Source organism: Ostrinia nubilalis, chromosome 21 (genome assembly GCF_963855985.1).
Source record: "Ostrinia nubilalis chromosome 21, ilOstNubi1.1, whole genome shotgun sequence".
Classification (NCBI taxonomy): domain Eukaryota; kingdom Metazoa; phylum Arthropoda; class Insecta; order Lepidoptera; family Crambidae; genus Ostrinia; species Ostrinia nubilalis.
Genome location: NC_087108.1, coordinates 2854615 through 2872094, shown reverse-complemented (window position 1 = coordinate 2872094; position 17480 = coordinate 2854615). Strand labels below are relative to the sequence as shown.

At 39.8% G+C, this 17480-nt stretch overlaps 1 protein-coding gene across 2 annotated transcripts in view; it reads right to left on the bottom strand.

Moving 5' to 3' along the window:
- LOC135082122 (ceramide synthase 5-like) overlaps positions 1-17480 on the bottom strand; it is a 240778-nt gene that overhangs the window by 216403 nt on the left and 6895 nt on the right. For both annotated transcript variants that reach the window (XR_010259352.1, XM_063976873.1), the window contains exons 2-6: positions 15855-15969; positions 11358-11579; positions 6625-6846; positions 5529-5647; positions 783-927 (exon numbers count right to left, since the gene is read on the bottom strand). Coding sequence is in view for 1 of the 2 variants with exons in the window: in XM_063976873.1 (XP_063832943.1) it covers positions 783-927; positions 5529-5647; positions 6625-6846; positions 11358-11579; positions 15855-15969 (823 nt within the window). In the remaining variant the exon portion in view is untranslated. The remainder of the gene's footprint in view (positions 1-782; positions 928-5528; positions 5648-6624; positions 6847-11357; positions 11580-15854; positions 15970-17480) is intronic.

The following is a 17480-nucleotide window of genomic DNA, read 5'->3' as shown; positions in this document are numbered from 1 at the left end:
GCAGACGAATACATACCCATGACAATTAACACATTTTATTTTTTTCATTAAAACATTTAACTGATGATACAATAATTGATGTGTCCACGTGGGAATGTGTCTGATTGAAAATGTGTCCCGTTGAAATTGTGTCTCGTTGGAACCAAATCCTCCTATAGGGTTTCTCGTTTGAGTGTGACTCATTGGGAACAAGTATTTTAGCGGGGGCTCTTGACATTAGTGTCAAGCTCAACCGGCCGTTGATATCGCACTTTTACTGTTATTATAATTACGGTTACATTATTTTTAGTAGGTGTCTTCTGTAAGGGATGCGCAAAAAGCAAGGGCTTCCGCGGAAGACCAGCTTCGTGACTTGCCCTTTTGAGCATGTCACGATAAATGCTGAGCTTTTTTCTCACCTTTACCTCTTTGTTTTAATAGCCTATGTATGTGTTTTTGTTGTTTTTTTTTCTGTCTTGTTTCTTTTTTTTATTGTGTCAATAAACCTATTATATTCTATTCGTGTCGTTTGGTGTAGTGGTTCAGAATGGACTACTATGCCGAAAGGTCCCGGGTTCGATTCCCGGCCGGGCAGAAATTGAAATGATGAATTTTAATTTCTGTGACGGGTCTGGGTGTGACTATGTATAATATGTATGTATTTAAAAAAAAAAGTATATAAGTAGTATATCCGTTAAGCTAGCACCCATAACACAAGCATTAAGTTGCTTACTTTGGGGCTAGCTGGCGCTGTGTGAAATTGTCCAAAGATTTATTTATTATTATTTATTTATTCTACCCACCTGTCCGGCCTTGATGGTGTTGTAGGCCATGAGCAGGATGAGCCACGTCCACACCACGTGCAGCAGCTGCAGCAGCACCAGCAGCGTGTTGAAGATGTAGTACGCCGGGAACATCGGCACCAGCTGCGGCGCGCGGATCAACGTGCTGGAACGATAGTAACTGGGTTAAAATAATGTTTTGGTATAGTCTGGTCTTTGGTTCTCCTGCGGATCTCCTCATTTCTGATTCGATCACCGACATAGCTCGCAGAATTGCTAAAATCAAGTGGCAGTGGGCGGGGCACATAGCTCGTAGAGACGATGGCCGTTGGGGCAGGAAAGTTCTCGAGTGGCGACCACGGGCTGGAAGACGTAGCGTGGGCAGGCCTCCTACTAGGTGGACCGACGATCTGGTAAAGGTCGCGGGAAGAGCCTGGATGCGGACAGCGCAGGACCGTTCATTATGGAAAACCTTGGGGGAGGCCTTTGTCCAGCAGTGGACGTCATTTGGCTGAAATGAAGGATAGTCTGGTCTGCGAGCACGTAGAATTTTGTCCAATGACCCCAAGCTACCCATCCTTATCGCTCGCGCGTAATTATATTGCTGTCGCGACTGTGCGACGCGCGCCCGCTGTGAGTGTGCGAGCCGTCGTCGACGGTGGTGTCCCAAGGCGAGTGTGTGAGCCGAGCGCCGCCGATGATGACGCTGTCGGCCCGAGGTGACGTTTAGTCATCGTACGCCGCCCGCACGTCTCCTCCCGAGCGTTGTTGGCTTCCCAACAACAGGTCTCTTATTGAATGCTAACACAGGGAACAAAGTGCTGGGACTACAACAAGACCGGGTTTCCACATCTTGGAGTTTTGGTGGAAAACGGGTGTATATCATACCCGGGTATATTATACTCCAAGGTTACGAAAATATTTTGCTAGCTCCAGCGCGAGGGACAACGCTGGAATGATAGCGATGGTGTTAAGAGAATTCGTTTCAAGCTAATGCTAGATACTGCTGGATTAAGCTACTCCCACAGTTCAGTTGGGTTACGCTGTGCTGTTAACAGCAGCAATACAACAGAAAATCCATCATCATCATCATTAGGAATCGAGAAGTGGAATGTAGACAGCCCTTTTTGAAATGTTTATTTATGTTTTTATTAATTTTATCTCTTTTTTTTAGTTTTAAGATAATAATATCAGTTAGTCCCGTTAACCCTTCGTGGTAAGCTAAATATGCATGTGTTACGTGTGGCTTTAAAACAATAGTCCAGCGGCGCAGCGGGTTTTGAACCAGCGTTCCTCAAATCTGACTCTTATATTCTGCTGTGTAACCTCCAAGGTTAGGCATATTACAGAGTGGAGGCGAGTGAAGCCATGGGCCCGTGTAAATCAAAATGTGTGTAGACATCAGGGATGTTATGGATATCCGTAACGGTAACCGAAACTTTCGGATATGCGAAATAAAAAAACATCCATAACCGTAACCGGTATAATATTATTCCTATATCCGTAACCGTATCCATAACCGAAACTACATATCCATAACATCCCAGGGCCCCAAGTCCGCTAATTTACAAATGGCTCAATTGAATCGTAATCGAATCTCAATAGAATTATTTGACACTATTGGTATTCTGCTAATAAAAAAAGACCAATGATTTTCCAATGGCATTCCATTGAACTGCCATTGGACTATTTGGTAGTCTGCTCTTCAATCGTGTTACAATCGTAAATCGATTGTGGGTTAAAATGGTATTCTACTATTATTTGACGTTTGTTTGACATTTGGTCCAATGAACTCTCAATGGCAATTTTGCTATTAGAGTACGATTGAGCAACAATAGGTGTTTCTGTGGTGTTACTTACGATTTCTGTGTTCGTGTTTCGTTTAAAATTAATTATGAGAACATCAGTGGCATGTTTACGCATTTTAGCTTTGACTTATACCCGATAAGTATCGAAGATGGATCGGTAGATGCCCTAAATCAAGATTTACCTGAATCGGAACATTTGTAAAAACATTGCGACTCGGAAAGGCGGAAGTGAGGGTCCTGACGGAGATCATCATCAACATCACTGTTGAACATAGGAAAGGAAATCATTGGGAGAGGCCCCATGATTTCCATAATGACCAGTCAGTAGCAGCCTGCACCCAGCGCCTGCCTGCTGCCTTTACGAGGTCGTCGCTCCACCTTGTCTTACACTGCAACTTTCAGTACCTGGCCTTCACTTCAAAACCTTACTGCCCCATCGGCCGTCAGTTCTGTGTCATCATTTCTTACATACTTTTATTGTTTGGTGTTGGAAATACCTACGTTATTACTTGATGTTAATAGGTTCTATAGATTTTGGATTCCTGGAGTGTAGGCTGCATAGAAGGCACTCATATGGCACTACTCAATATCCTGAGCCTGGTCATACATGAGGAACAATATTATAACAGAAAGGGACATAATTACCTACCTTAATATTACGGTTGTATCTTATAATATGACTTCATCATCATCATTTCAGACATCCACTGTTGAACATAGGCCTCCCCCTTATGTATAATTATGTGACTTATAAAGTCATAGTCATAATGTTTTATTGCATCATGTTGGTTGGTACATAAAATTAGGTCTTAAATACAATACAATCCCGGAAACATGAGCCATGTAAGTATAACAACATCTAAATAATTAATTTATTATAGGTAGCTACACTATTTATCTTAAATATTTGAATACAATTGCTAATTATCTTTTAAAATTATTGAGATCATAAAATTATTTAATAGGTAGGTATAATATAAAGATTTATTTAAGTCATTCTTTTAATTTTCTAACAAAATATAAATTATCTTCTTTAATATTTGTTTTTTCTTTTTGTTTCTTTCAGTATCATAATAAACACTTTTAAATTGACATGGTGATATGACTGTGCCTGAGCGTACCAGATGTAATTTTGTAAAAGGTTTGGCTATCCTATCGCTGTGTCTTAGGTTTATTAAAATTTATGTATGCTAGTAATTTCTACTAGTATTTAAGTATATTAATCTGTAAGTCTAGATACTATCATGTCACTACCTTGTTTAATATACCTACCAATCAATTTTGTATACGCATTCTTATAAGATACACCATACAAGAATGCATGGTAAATTCAGTGCGAACTGCTCCTGAATCAAATGTACCTACTATTGATTGTTATTTCTATTTATTTATATTAACTGGCAGACAGTGGTGACTGAGTTTGTTGCGGCACTTCTTCTCAGAACTTGCCAAATGTTGATCTTGAAGCGCTGGTAGGGTAAAAAGATTATGAGACATGTAGAGGCTCCTCAAGAGAAAAATATTTGACGATTTGTAAGTACTATTAATTAGTTCTTTCTCTCTTTCTTTCTAGTAGTTTAATTCTAAACAAATAAAGAAATTTTGACTTTGACTTTCTTTCTTGAGAATACAAATCATTTTCTTGAGCTTATTTAATGAAGATTTTTTCTAACAAATTTACACTAAAACATTCCTACATTAGGCTACATTGAGGCAAGTGTCAGAATATTAAGTCTCATGAAATGAGATCTGCGACTGTCCATATATCTGTGATGTTAACAAATTCTATTGCATCTTTTTTATAATATAAAATTGATTAACTTCTGTAGGTACTATTACCCCAAAGAATTATCCCATAGTTTAGCCAAGCATTAGCATAAGCAGGCATAGTAGACACTGGTAGCAGTTATTAGATCCGTGCAGTTTTTGAACTCCTTGTGAATTTTGAGTCAGTCTATTAGCAATCTATGTGTGGTATCCAATTAATATTTGAATCTATTTCTATTCTTAATACTCAATAAGCTTATTGCTTCCATAATAGTAATATAAGTGTCTAAGTAGGTAGGTACATATAGGTGTTACAACAATGTGATTTATTAGACGAATTTTATACTATTGTTATTAAATGTAATATTTGTATCAAGTGGTTGTTTTTGCCTTTATTTAATTAAGATTTATGTGATTCTGAACATAACATCCTGCGTATGAAGCATTCATTACACATTAAAATCAACATATTAGATTGTTGAATACACACTTATACACTTTTACAGATTACTTCAGACATAAAAAAGTAATTGTGCTTATACCTACTGGTTTAAAATTGTGATTTTCATTCAAAATATCATTAAATTCAAACCAAAATTGAAATTGGCCTAAATAAATTTGATGATTTTCATAACATTGACATGTCAGTTGACAGATGCTTTTTTAATTATTGACTTTGTCCTAAGTAATTACAGCCAATGTGTTAGAAATAAATGGTTTTTAATGACTTTAGATCAATTTGTATCGACAAACCACTTCATTTTAATTAGTTTACGTTGTAATTGAATCACAGAAAATAAAAAAACGTATATTTAAAACAAAAGAATAGTTCATTCACTCATTTTGTCCCTTGGTAGATTTTGAAAGGATTTTAATGGCAACACCATTATCTATTCGATTACGATTGCATTACAATTACACTACGACTCCATTGATATTGTATACAAGTTTTAGCAGAATACCAAATTTGTCTCAATCGTAATGGAGTCGTAATTGAATATCAATTGAATAACAATAGCATGTCATTCAATTAAAAATAGCAGACTTGGGGCCCTGGTAGACATCAGTTGCGTTCAATACTCCCGCCGCACATCTTTATGTCGGGGGCGCGAGCGTGGTTGCCATGAGCATTAAGACTTCGTTCAAACACTAGATGGCGCTGTGTGTAGATTAGATCGCGGTATTAAGTTACCTGCGGATGATGTAGAAGGGGAAGATGCCGACGCGCGTGGCGAGCCACGACACGATGAGCACGAGGAACAGCGCGTCGCACAACTTCTGATATTTCGCGTACTTGGCCGCCTTCACCGACTGCGGAAAGATAAACAAATATTGATGAATCACCTCACAAGTAAACAAGTAACAAAAGAAGACCAGCTTCTAGACATGCCCTTACGAGCATGTCAAGATAAATGCTGAGCGGGAGTCTATTGGCCTAATGTAACGTTATATGTCACAAGTGTCTCAGCAATAGTTGTTATTACTGTTGTGTTGTTGTTGTTTATTTTAACTAGTGTGTCAATAGATATTTCTATTTAATGAATACGCGCTGCGAAAACGCTGAATGTACGCTGCGTACGCAATAGTGTTACGCGAACAATAGGGTATTTGACACCACCAATCAATTGACGTACTTTTTAAAACTGTCAAAACGACACTCGCCCATAGATTTTGTACGGCAATACTAGCATGTGACGTCACAATTTTATCAACTCAATGAAAATACTTTTTTCAATTATAATGCAACCAAAAATCGTAATTTACAGGTAATTAAAAATTAATTAAGTTTTAAGACCAGAAAGAAGTGTCTTTTTAAAAAAGTTGTGCTTTAGAATTATTGGGAAATGGTGTCAAATACCCAATTGTAGAAACACATGTCTAAACAATCTGGGCGTATGAGCTTGTCCAGATGACCCGTTTTTACTCGCGTGATTGTGAGATACTTGAGGCTCATACATTCTGTAAACATGCACTTCCGAATCGCGCGAGTAAAACGCGTCATTTTACTTGGATATATTTTGGTTACAAATTGCAAGGTCCAACATAGTAACCAACTTATGGGGAAACATAACAGAGCCACGTTCGTCATTTGTCTCGACCATGTGTACAAAAAACCTACACAGTGTGGGTAATGGACGTACGGTCAAGTTTTGACCAACATCTGTCCAAGACCAACCCAGATGCATTGTCTCCAAAACTTCAACCTGGTTTAAATATATTCAACTGACAGCTCCGTCAATGGAATCTGCACCTTAATAAAGGCTTATATCGCTATAAGCTTAACATACCTCAACAAATATATCCGGCAGGTCATGGCACCACAGCACCAAGGTCCCGATCCTGTGCAGGTTGCAGACCCAGCTGAAGGACAGCAGAGCGATGGTGGCCACGTGGTGGACGAACATCTGCCAGAAGTCCTTGCGGCGCACGTCCCAGAACTGAGAGATCATAAGCGACCAGTAGAACGCTGAAGATATCGTGTAGTACCACCACACGTCGTTGGTTACGCCCTGGAAATAAAACATTGCATTTAATTGACCAATTTAGGCAGGTCGAACGCGGCGATTGAGTCGATCAAGCGCAGAGAGTCGCCAAAACGTGATTCAGTATAACTAGCACGAAAACTTCGAATCGTTTGCGTATTCCACAAAATTCGATACCCAGCCTTCGAATTTAACGATAATGTGATGATCTCGACTGTCAATATTTGTTTAGTTCTACCATTTCTCATACTGAGTTCACTTCAGGTCATGTTCACAGGGGCGCTGTTTAAGTTTTCATACTAAATATTTTGATGGCGATTCGAATACGCAGTCGAAAGTTTTTCGTGCTAGAGGCACAGCAACGATACAGTCGAAAAATCGCCGATCGCCGATGCTAAATAAAAGTATCATGTCTGCTGTAGCCCTTAGGTGGAGCGACCATCTATTTACTTCTAAGATTAAGTGTTTTTTTTTAAGTTTGGCTTTAGTGGAATTACTAATTGATATCAATCTACTACTCCATTATAGGGATGTACAGGGTGTATCCAAACCTTAACGTCAAACGAGCGACAGGCGACAAGCTAGCTCAACATCGCGATTATGAATAGTATCTTATTAGAATATTTAAAAAAGTATATTCATACTCATAATAGTGACAAATCCTTCTAGCGCGATCAGGTAAAAAGTTAAAAACAATAGAAATAAAAGCTAACAGTTAAACCGCAAACGGAAAGAAAAATAAGTTCGTATACATAAAAACCACATAAGAATGTGTCACCTTTAATTGACAATCATAATCTTTATAATTTATGAAGCTGATTATTAAGAAGAAGCTTAAATTCTACTATCATACTATATTACTATCCTTATCAACCAAATGATTTGTTGGCAAAAATTTTAAATTATGTAAACGTGCTATCTCAGATGGCATTTAGGTCTTTATAATCATCACTAAGAAGAGCTTAGCAAGATTATGTTAGTTTGAGCTAGACTTAGGAAATATTCGGATTAATTCTTCTGATTAATTTCGTTGCGGGTCAAATGACAGTTCAACTTTCTCCGGGAACAAACTGAACCTTCACTGGTTGGGTTGGGTTATTGGCGGTCAAGCTGTAGATCCCGGCTACACAGGAGTTGCAAAGGTGGGAACGAGAGGTGGGTCCTCCTTTACGACATCCACGGGGAGAATTGCGACTTGTTGTATAATAATACTAGCTTTCCGCCCACGGCTTTGCCCGCGTGGAATTTTACCTGTCACAGAAAAACTTTGTCGCGCGCGTCCCTGTTTCAAAAACCGGGATAAAAACTATCCTATGTCCTTTCCCGAGACTCAAACTATATCTATGTCAAATTTATTTAAAATCGGTTCAGTGGTTTAGGCGTGAAAGCAAGACAGGCAGACAGAGTTACTTCCGTATTTATAATATTAGTATAGATATAGATTATGCGGAAATAAACTATGTATCTATTTTGTTTGTGCTAGACGGGATGGATCACTGGAAATGACACTTCAAGAAAGGTTATCAGTGTCACGCTGTATGTTTTATAAGATATTTTTCGTAATTTAATTAACTGAACTTCGAACTGTAATCACTTGGCGTTCTCTTTTTCACACCAGCCCAGGTGATAAGTAAATAATCATGAACTGAAGGTGTTCATTTAACACAAAAAAAAAACGAAATATTTATACTACTAATAAAATAATCCGTTTGTTTACATATTCTACATTAAATAATACTAGACCAATCTAATACAATATTAATGTAAATGAAAGAGTAAGTATTGCACAAAATAGTGGAAAGTAATGATATTAATAAAGATATAGCAATTAAAATTGTGTTAATATGGCTCGTCAGACTTAAAAATAGATTTTAATGCTGAATATTTACGACGTTGATGTTTTTATTAACAGACATAAGTTTAACTGTTTTGTTTTTTAAGAGTGTTTGCTATAATTTCATGCGATAAGACGTATTTAGCTTAGTACGAGGGGCTAACGGGACTATTCGTGATTTTGTTATAAAAATAAATCTAAATATTATAACTCAAAGATGATCTATCAACGCACAGCCCAAATCACTGGACGGATCGGGCTGAAATTTGGCATGCAGGTAGATGTTATGACGTAGGCATCCGCTAAGAAAGGATTTTACGAAACTCCACCCCTAAGGGGGTAAAATGGGATCCACGCGTACGAAGTCGCGGGCGGCCGCTAGTTACTAATAATCTTTTGTAAAACAAATCTCATTTTCCAATCGCCTCAATTCCTCGCAAGTTAAAGTGCGATTGCATTGCACGTTAACGTTACGTTTGATCCGCCGTCGAGCTAACAAACGATACATTGCTATAATTACTGTAACTATACCTACTTTCCTCCATTTTCCAATTTAGCTTTCGTGTTTGAAATCCTTGAACTATTATTTTAGTAACATGCATTTCCGACTTCGGCGGAAACCTTATAAACAATGCACGAGCTAATCTCGCTTCAATCGGGGCTTACGTTCGGTGCAACATATTAACAAATTGCTTTGGCTTTACTTGGTTTTACTGCTTGAACACGGGTTTATGGTTACATTTTGTATGCTGGTTTATTAATAAAAATGGATGTGTTTGTAATAACTTTTTATGGGCAGTTGTTAACATAAAGGTGTTTGAAATTAGAGGTACTTAAGATTATAAGACTAACGAAGACCATAATCTTTGTTTTAAGATTTTAACAGCGAAAATAAATATTGTTTCATTCATCCCATGATTCCATATTCTCCGGTTGGGTTTTTATTGACGGTCAAGCTGTAGATCTTGGCTTAAATAGTGAGAACGAGTAGTTATACGATCCCACCTAAGGCAGTATCCTTTTTCGATTGAAAAAATACTTCAGACCCAGAAGTCCCGGGTTCGATACCCAGTGGGGCAGATTTTTCTGTTCTGTTTAGTTGGAGGTAAAGTTTGTTCTAAGTAATTTTATCATTTTATCTAAATCTGTCGCCATAAAAACAATGTTAACAGCATTGTTGTGTTCCGGCTGTTGGAGGTAAGATAGCCAGTTCCTCTGTGGTTGAGGATTCCAGGAGAAGCTCGCTTCTACCTTCGGCCTGATCATCACTTTCCATCAAGTGAGCAGGCCAAGGTCTTCCTCTTTTTGGATAAAAAAATAGTGACAGTTTCTTGCGCTGCTTCTTCTCAGCACTGGCCCATTTATTGTCCCGAAGCAGTGGTAGGGTTAATACTAGGACGTCTAAAAGTGCTTTTTAAAGGCCTACTTGCAGAAATAAGAGTTTAGTGTGTTGACATACTAGAAATGATGGTACTCACATGGCACTGGTCGATGTCCCACAACCAGGGCTTGTCACAGAGCACGTACGCCTCAAAACTGAAGCTGGACACTTAGAAGACGACCTTCCAGGAGTTGCCGGGTCAGCTAGTGTTGTGACAAACTAGAAATGATACTTACATGGTGTGGGTATCCGATGTAACACTGGTCGATGTCCCACAGCCAGGGCTTATCCCACAGCACGTAGGCGCCGAAACTGAAGCTAGACGTAGAAGATGACCAGGAGTTGCCGGGTCAGCTAGTGTTGTGACAAACTAGAAATGGTACTCACATGGTGTGGGTATCCGATGTAACACTGGTCGATGTCCCACAACCAGGGCTTGTCCCACAGCACGTAGGCACCGAAACTGAAACTGGACATTTAGAAGACGACCTCCCAGGAGTTGCCGGGTCAGCTAGTGTTGTGACAAACTAGAAATGGTACTCACATGGTGTGGGTATCCGATGTAACACTGGTCGATGTCCCACAACCAAGGCTTGTCCCACAGCACGTAGGCTCCAAAGCTGAAGCTGGACACGTAGAAGATGACCTTTCAGGAGTTGCCGGGTCAACTAGTGTTGTGACAAACTAGAAATGGTACTCACATGGTGTGGGTATCCAATGTAACACTGGTCGATGTCCCACAACCAAGGCTTGTCCCACAGCACGTACGCTCCATAACTGAAGCTGGACACTTAGAAGACGACCCTCCAAGAGTTGCCGGGTCAGCTATTGTTGTGACAAACTAAAAATGATACTTACATGGTGCGGGTACCCGATGTAACACTGGTCGATGTCCCACAACCAGGGCTTGTCCCACAGCACGTAGGCACCAAAACTGAAGCTAGACGTAGAAAATGACCAGGAGTTGCCGGGTCAGCTAGTGTTGTGACAAACTAGAAATGGTACTCACATGGTGTGGGTATCCGATGTAACACTGGTCGATGTCCCACAACCAGGGCTTGTCCCACAGCACGTACGCTCCAAAACTGAAACTGGACATTTAGAAGACGACCTCCCAGGAGTTCCCGGGTCAGCTAGTGTTGTGACAAACTAGAAATGGTACTCACATGGTGTGGGTATCCGATGTAACACTGGTCGATGTCCCACAACCAGGGCTTGTCCCACAGCACGTAGGCGCCGAAGCTGAAGCTGGACACTTAGAAGACGACCCTCCAAGAGTTGCCGGTTCAGCTAGTGTTGTGACAAACTAAAAATAATACTTACATGGTGCGGGTACCCGATGTAACACTGGTCGATGTCCCACAACCAAGGCTTGTCCCACAGTACGTAGGCTCCAAAGCTGAAGCTGGACACGTAGAAGATGACCTTCCAGGAGTTCTCGCAGAACTTCACCAGGGTGGAAGGTTTGTCCTGGTTGCGGCGGCGGCGGAACCATCTCTCGACTTGACGCTCGGAGAGATCAGTCTGTTTGGCCAGCTCCGGGAACTGGGGAACAAAAATTTAATTGTTTTTCATGGGTTCTATCATTACTGCCAAAAGGGAAGAAACGGCACTAGCGTCTCGCAAGTGGGCTTTCTAAATTAGGTGCATGCACAGTCACTATCTTGATTCGGCGCGTCAACGCCGCTTTTTGACTCCCTATCTATCTCGCTTGCACTTCACTTGGAGCTCTTCGCTTTGTCTTGCTCGCCGGATCGGCCTATGAAGGGTCTAGTTTCATTAATTGGTAAGCGCGTTTAGCACGTACAGTATCTTTCAAGCCAAGCCAAGCTGTAGATCCTGGCTGTACAGCAGTGGTGGGACAGCAAGGTGGTATGGTCCCCAAAACTGTATCATTTGTCCACTGTTGAACATAGGCTCCTCCCATAATTTATGGCCGGTTAGAAGTGGCCTGTTTCAGCGCCTTCCTACAACCTTTATAAGGTCACGCTGCGTTTGTTGGTAGAGAATCTATGACAATTACAACAATATCATCATCATTTCATCATCAGGCACAGGATTGATTTCCAGCATACGATTTTCAGATTAGCCGGTTAGAAGCGTCCTGCGTCCAGCGCTTTTTTGCAACCTTTATGTATAAGGTCTTCAGTTCACCTTGTGGGTGGACGTCATACGTTGCGCTTGCCGGTAAGTGGTCCCATTTCCAGAACCTTGCTGATTTATCAGCAGTCAGTTCTGCATGCTATGTGCCTAGTAGTTACTTCGCACGATTTTGTATTCTATCACGAAGTCACCTAGTCTAGGGGTCATGCTCTATACCGAAACATTTAAGTTTTTTGACCCAGTCTATGAGTGAATAATTAAAACAATAATAGCTTCAGTCTAGCATACCAAACTCGATCAATATCTCAAGATGGTGACTCATATGAAACAAACGCGAATGGTGAGAAAGTGACGAAGCGAATAATATTACAATTATTCACTACTCACTCATTAATCAATTAAGTAATTACCTTGAAACGATCGTTATCTAAAAAGAAATTACTTCCTGATAATAAACAATAAACACCGCACCGCTCACGTGTTTTATCACTGATTTATCAAATGAGTACAGACCACAGCGCATGAAACTGGAAATTAGTATCTTAAGTGGTTGGAAACAGGTGCTGGTTTGCAATGAAAATGCATATTCTGATGTGCGGTCGACTGTACGTCAATTAATAGGTATTATGCATACGAGTATTTGGTGATTGTAAAACTAGCTAAAATAGAGCTTGTTCGTAACCTCATATAGGTTTCCTACTACTTCCGTACTATCGTAGTCAGCGTCAAATACATAGTTCGTGACACCCAAAGTAGCCAAAAAGTTCGCAACATGTCTTTGTTACAATACAACTGAAAATATAAAGGTTCGGCCAAACCAACGCGATCACACGCGATCAGCCGGCGTGCAGCGATGGCGATCAATGCATTTAAAGGTTCGGCCAAACCAACGCGATCAACCTGCGTGCAGCGATGGCGATCAATGCATTTAGGTCTGGTCGCCATCGCTGCACGCCGGCTGATCGCGGTGTGATCGCGTTGGTTTGTCCGAACCCTTAGTCTGGTCGCCATCGCTGCACGCCGGCTGATCGCGTGTGATCGCGTTGGTTTGGCCGAACCTTGAGGGTTGTAAATTAGGTGTCACGTACTATTTGCCGCTAACTGTACAAAGTTAAATCTCTTTATTTACTTACAATTGGAAATTAAAATTTAAGATGAAACAAAGAATATTTATAAATATTTGAGCATGCAAATTTTACTCTTCTTCTTGCATATTTACAAGTAATTCTTACATAAAATTAACGGTGGTATATGTATACTGTTATTTCTTTATGTATTGTCTTCTCTAGACATAATTTACATACTTATTTCATCACGAGTTTAGTTAAGTTACTTATTTAGTTTTCATGTTGGATATATGTCACAACGACTGCTTTTCAGTAGGCAACAGTGCCTACTTAACACTCAATCAATCTTACGGTTGATGATAACTAGAGTGACCGACCGAATATTCGTTTAGTTTTCGGCCATTTTCGGCCAAAAAGTGGACATTCGGCCAAAAACCAGCCGAGGCTTCGGCCGAATCGAATATCAGAAATAAGACAGTGATGGTATGATAACGCCGAAAATGAGATTGAAGCCGTTTCGTTTTCGGCCACACATCCATTTTCGGTCGGACACTAATGATGATAACTAATAGCTTGCGTAACTAAATAGTAAAGTCGTAAAAAAAAACTACGTTTCTGAATTAGTATTACAATAGTAACAAAAATAACGAAGTCATTTACATTTTTCAGGGTAACTTTGAATTTATGTAAATTCAGGTAATTTTGATAAATGGATGCACTGTATTACCTACATAATGCATAAATTTTTTACTGTTCGAAGTTACCATGAAATTCAAAGTTACGTAAGGTGACTGTACATAATATATTTAACTCGTTTAGTTGAATCCTGTCTCATAATAATGTTATTTTAATAATAAAAGAGATAAGTAGGTATTCAGAACCGATCAACCGAGCCTATTGTTATTAAACCTATCTAATGTTATTATAATTTTAAAACTATCCCACTATTGAACGACCTACTACGGTACTTTTTCCAAAACAATATTAGTTGACACTACATTATTATGTAAAGTAGTAGGTACACCGGCTGAAGATTCGTGCGAGTTTTATTAAGTGTGCAATAGTGTGCATTAACGTGTCCAAAAATACACGTATGTAAAAAAGGGTTCTTTAAATAAATGCATAGCGTAAACAGAGTAATGTTGTCTCGATCGACAATAAAAAGCGCGAAAAACTAGGCTGCATGGCTTGCGACCTTAGCCTGGTTTCTTCTTTTTTTTTTAATAAGAAGAAACAATAAAACTTTTTTTTTCTTTGTGGCTTCGTGCGGTTTGCACATTTGGCCAGTGTCAAATGCAACACGTCTTGATGGGCTGAAGAGTTTCGTAGAAAAGCGCATAATTTTATTGGCTTATGGGTCAAACATGGGCGGTTTGGAATCTTTCATTCCTCTCTAGTTCCTTCTCCTTCTTTTTTATCTTTTCAACCGACTTCAAAAAAGGAGGAGGTTCTCAATTCGACCCGTATGTTTTTTTTTTTTTTTTTTTTTCTATGTTTGTTACGCGATAACTCCGCCAATTATGAACCGATTTGAACAAATCTTTTTTCGGCGTATAGGTAATACCTCAAGGGTGGTCCCATTTAAATTTAATAATAAAAAAAACAACCCCCAAGGGTGGAAAATTGGGGATGAACTTTTTTATACGCAATATCTCCGCCGATTATAAACCAATTTGAACGATTATTTTTTTGTTGAATAGGTATTATCAAAAGGGTGGTTTCATGCGAATTTGAAGAAAATATTTCACCCCCAAGGGTGGAAAATTGGGGAAGAACTTTTTTATACGCAATATCTCCGCCGATTATGAACCAATTTTTTTTGGTCTCAATGTACTGCCTACCTTCAGTGGTAACATCAAGGTAATAATTAGTTAACTAAAAAGCAAGAAATAAGTAAAATTTTATAAAAAAAAATAAAACCGACTCCAAAAAAACCTACACTAAAACGTAGAAAAATAATTACTAATTACCTACTTATTTATTAGGACTAATTATTAATATTTATGTAGGTATACCATGATTGATACTTTTGGAGTCGGTGCAGGCAAACTTTACATGTTTCATAATCTAGGCACCGACTCCAGAAGTATCAATCATGGTATACCTACATAAATATTAATAATTAGTCCTAATAAATAAGTAGGTAATTAGTAATTATTTTTCTACGTTTTAGTGTAGGTTTTTTTGGAGTCGGTTTTATTTTTTTAGTATAATTAAATGGCATAGTAGATTTATCAACTCGGAAAGTGATCAACACCGTATCGCCTTTCCCGCGCTGTCAATGAGGGCTATCCTATCGTTTTAGTGCTCACCAGTTTGCGCCACTGTAGAGTAAGGTCATGTCACTTGCTAGTGGCGAAGACAGTGGCACCAACTTGTGAGCGCTAAAGTGGTAGGAGGACTATCGCATTTGCACTCATCAAGATGGCGCCACTGTAGAGTAATGTCCTGTCAATCGCCAGGGGTGCCAACTGTTAAGTATAAAAACGATAGCCCTCATTGCGAGGCGAGGCGTTTATGTTACGGCGCAAGTGTGCGTTGCAGTATGGAGTTTCATACAAAGAATACTGACCGCCTCGAGTTGATACGGTTACGATCCTCTTCCGGGTTGATAAGTGTGCTAAGTCCTTAAGTTGTGTTTTGTTCTCACCTGGCTTGGCTGGGCTGATCTCCGGTAGGCAGCCTCCAGCTTCGGGTTGTTCGAAGCTTTCCTCGACCTGACATCCTTGATGCCCAGCGACCGGCCGAAGGGTGCCAACACTGCCCTGGAACCAACCATACAGGGTGTCTAAGATTATGGCGTGAGTTTTGTATATTTAGCACTAGCTGGTTATTATGGCGGATGTACACTATGAGTCAAATTGTCCAAGTCGAAGCGCTAGCCCTCACACGTATAGGTGACGCACACGAGAAGAGATTACTATTACTTCTTGACCAATTTCCCGTGTACATCCGCCATTAAAAGAAGGATTTTTGAAACTGGCTAATACCGATAGGTTGACCCGTTTTAAAAATCCCTAAACAAGGAAGGCATACGTCATAAGCCCCGACTTCGCACTGGTGTAAAAAGATGGCGTTTGAGGCCCGGTTCTACCAAAGCGGAGAGCAGAGATGTGTTTGAAAACCCAATCAGATTTCCGAATTGAAGATGAGCTGAGGAGTTAAGTGGAAATAACGAAACACAAGGTGGACCGACGACCTCATAAAGGTAGCAGGAAGGCGCTGGATGCAGGCCGCCACCAACCGGCCATTGTGGAAATCATTGGGGGAGGCCTATGTTCAGCAGTGGACGTCCTAGGCTGAAATGATGATGAACGAAATCTGATTGGTTATTCAAACACACGTCATCTCCTCTCCGCTCCGCTTCGGCGGAGGAAACCGGGCATTACGCATTCATACCCGAGATAATTTGTTTTTGCACAGTTCACTTTTTGTGGTGCGTGTGTGTCAAGTAAATAAATACCGTATTTTGAACCGTAAATACATTTTAATAGTATTATTGTCTTGAGGTCGAAAAACAAGTCAAAGATAATGTAAGACGTATAGAAGTTCAAAACGTAAGTATAGATTTAAGTCCGTATTCTGAGAAGTCGCACTGAATCCAGAATATCGTAAATTCTAGTGTGTAATTTGATACTCAATACTCAATAGTTTATTGCTTCCATAATGTTACAAAAGAAGTTATTGGTAAGGTAAGATACAATATTATGGACCCTGTCGGGCACTGCATTTTAGGAGAGAGGATATACTTGCACCGATCAGACATGATTACTGAGTTGAAATTGCTCTGCTAAGGGTCATAATTTTACTTACGTCTAGCTCGCATGTTATAAATTTCTATATTTGATTGAAAAAGAGCCTGACAAATGTGACTGAGTTTCTTCCGCCACTACTTCTAAGCACCAGCCTACATACCACTTCGAGACAACGTAATAGTTGTCCCGAAGTGGTGGTAGGCACAAAATTGGTAGGGCAAGCTATATTTGGGACGTGTGTAAGTGCCACGGAAAGGGCCTATGTACTGAATAAACTATTGATTTTGAAATTATATTTGAAGATATTATGTAATATTTCAGAAGCCAGTTTAGCGTGCTTCGTATCGCTCCATCGGACGCGACAGCCTTACCACACAGTTTTTACCGAGTCAGTCAACAATGGACTCGCGAATAACTAACAATAGATTTACTGAAACGTTAATTACGTCATTGACAAGTTAAATGTGCTGTTGGAACTCAGAACACTAATAGCATAGGGGTTAAGGCTAACTGATGATACG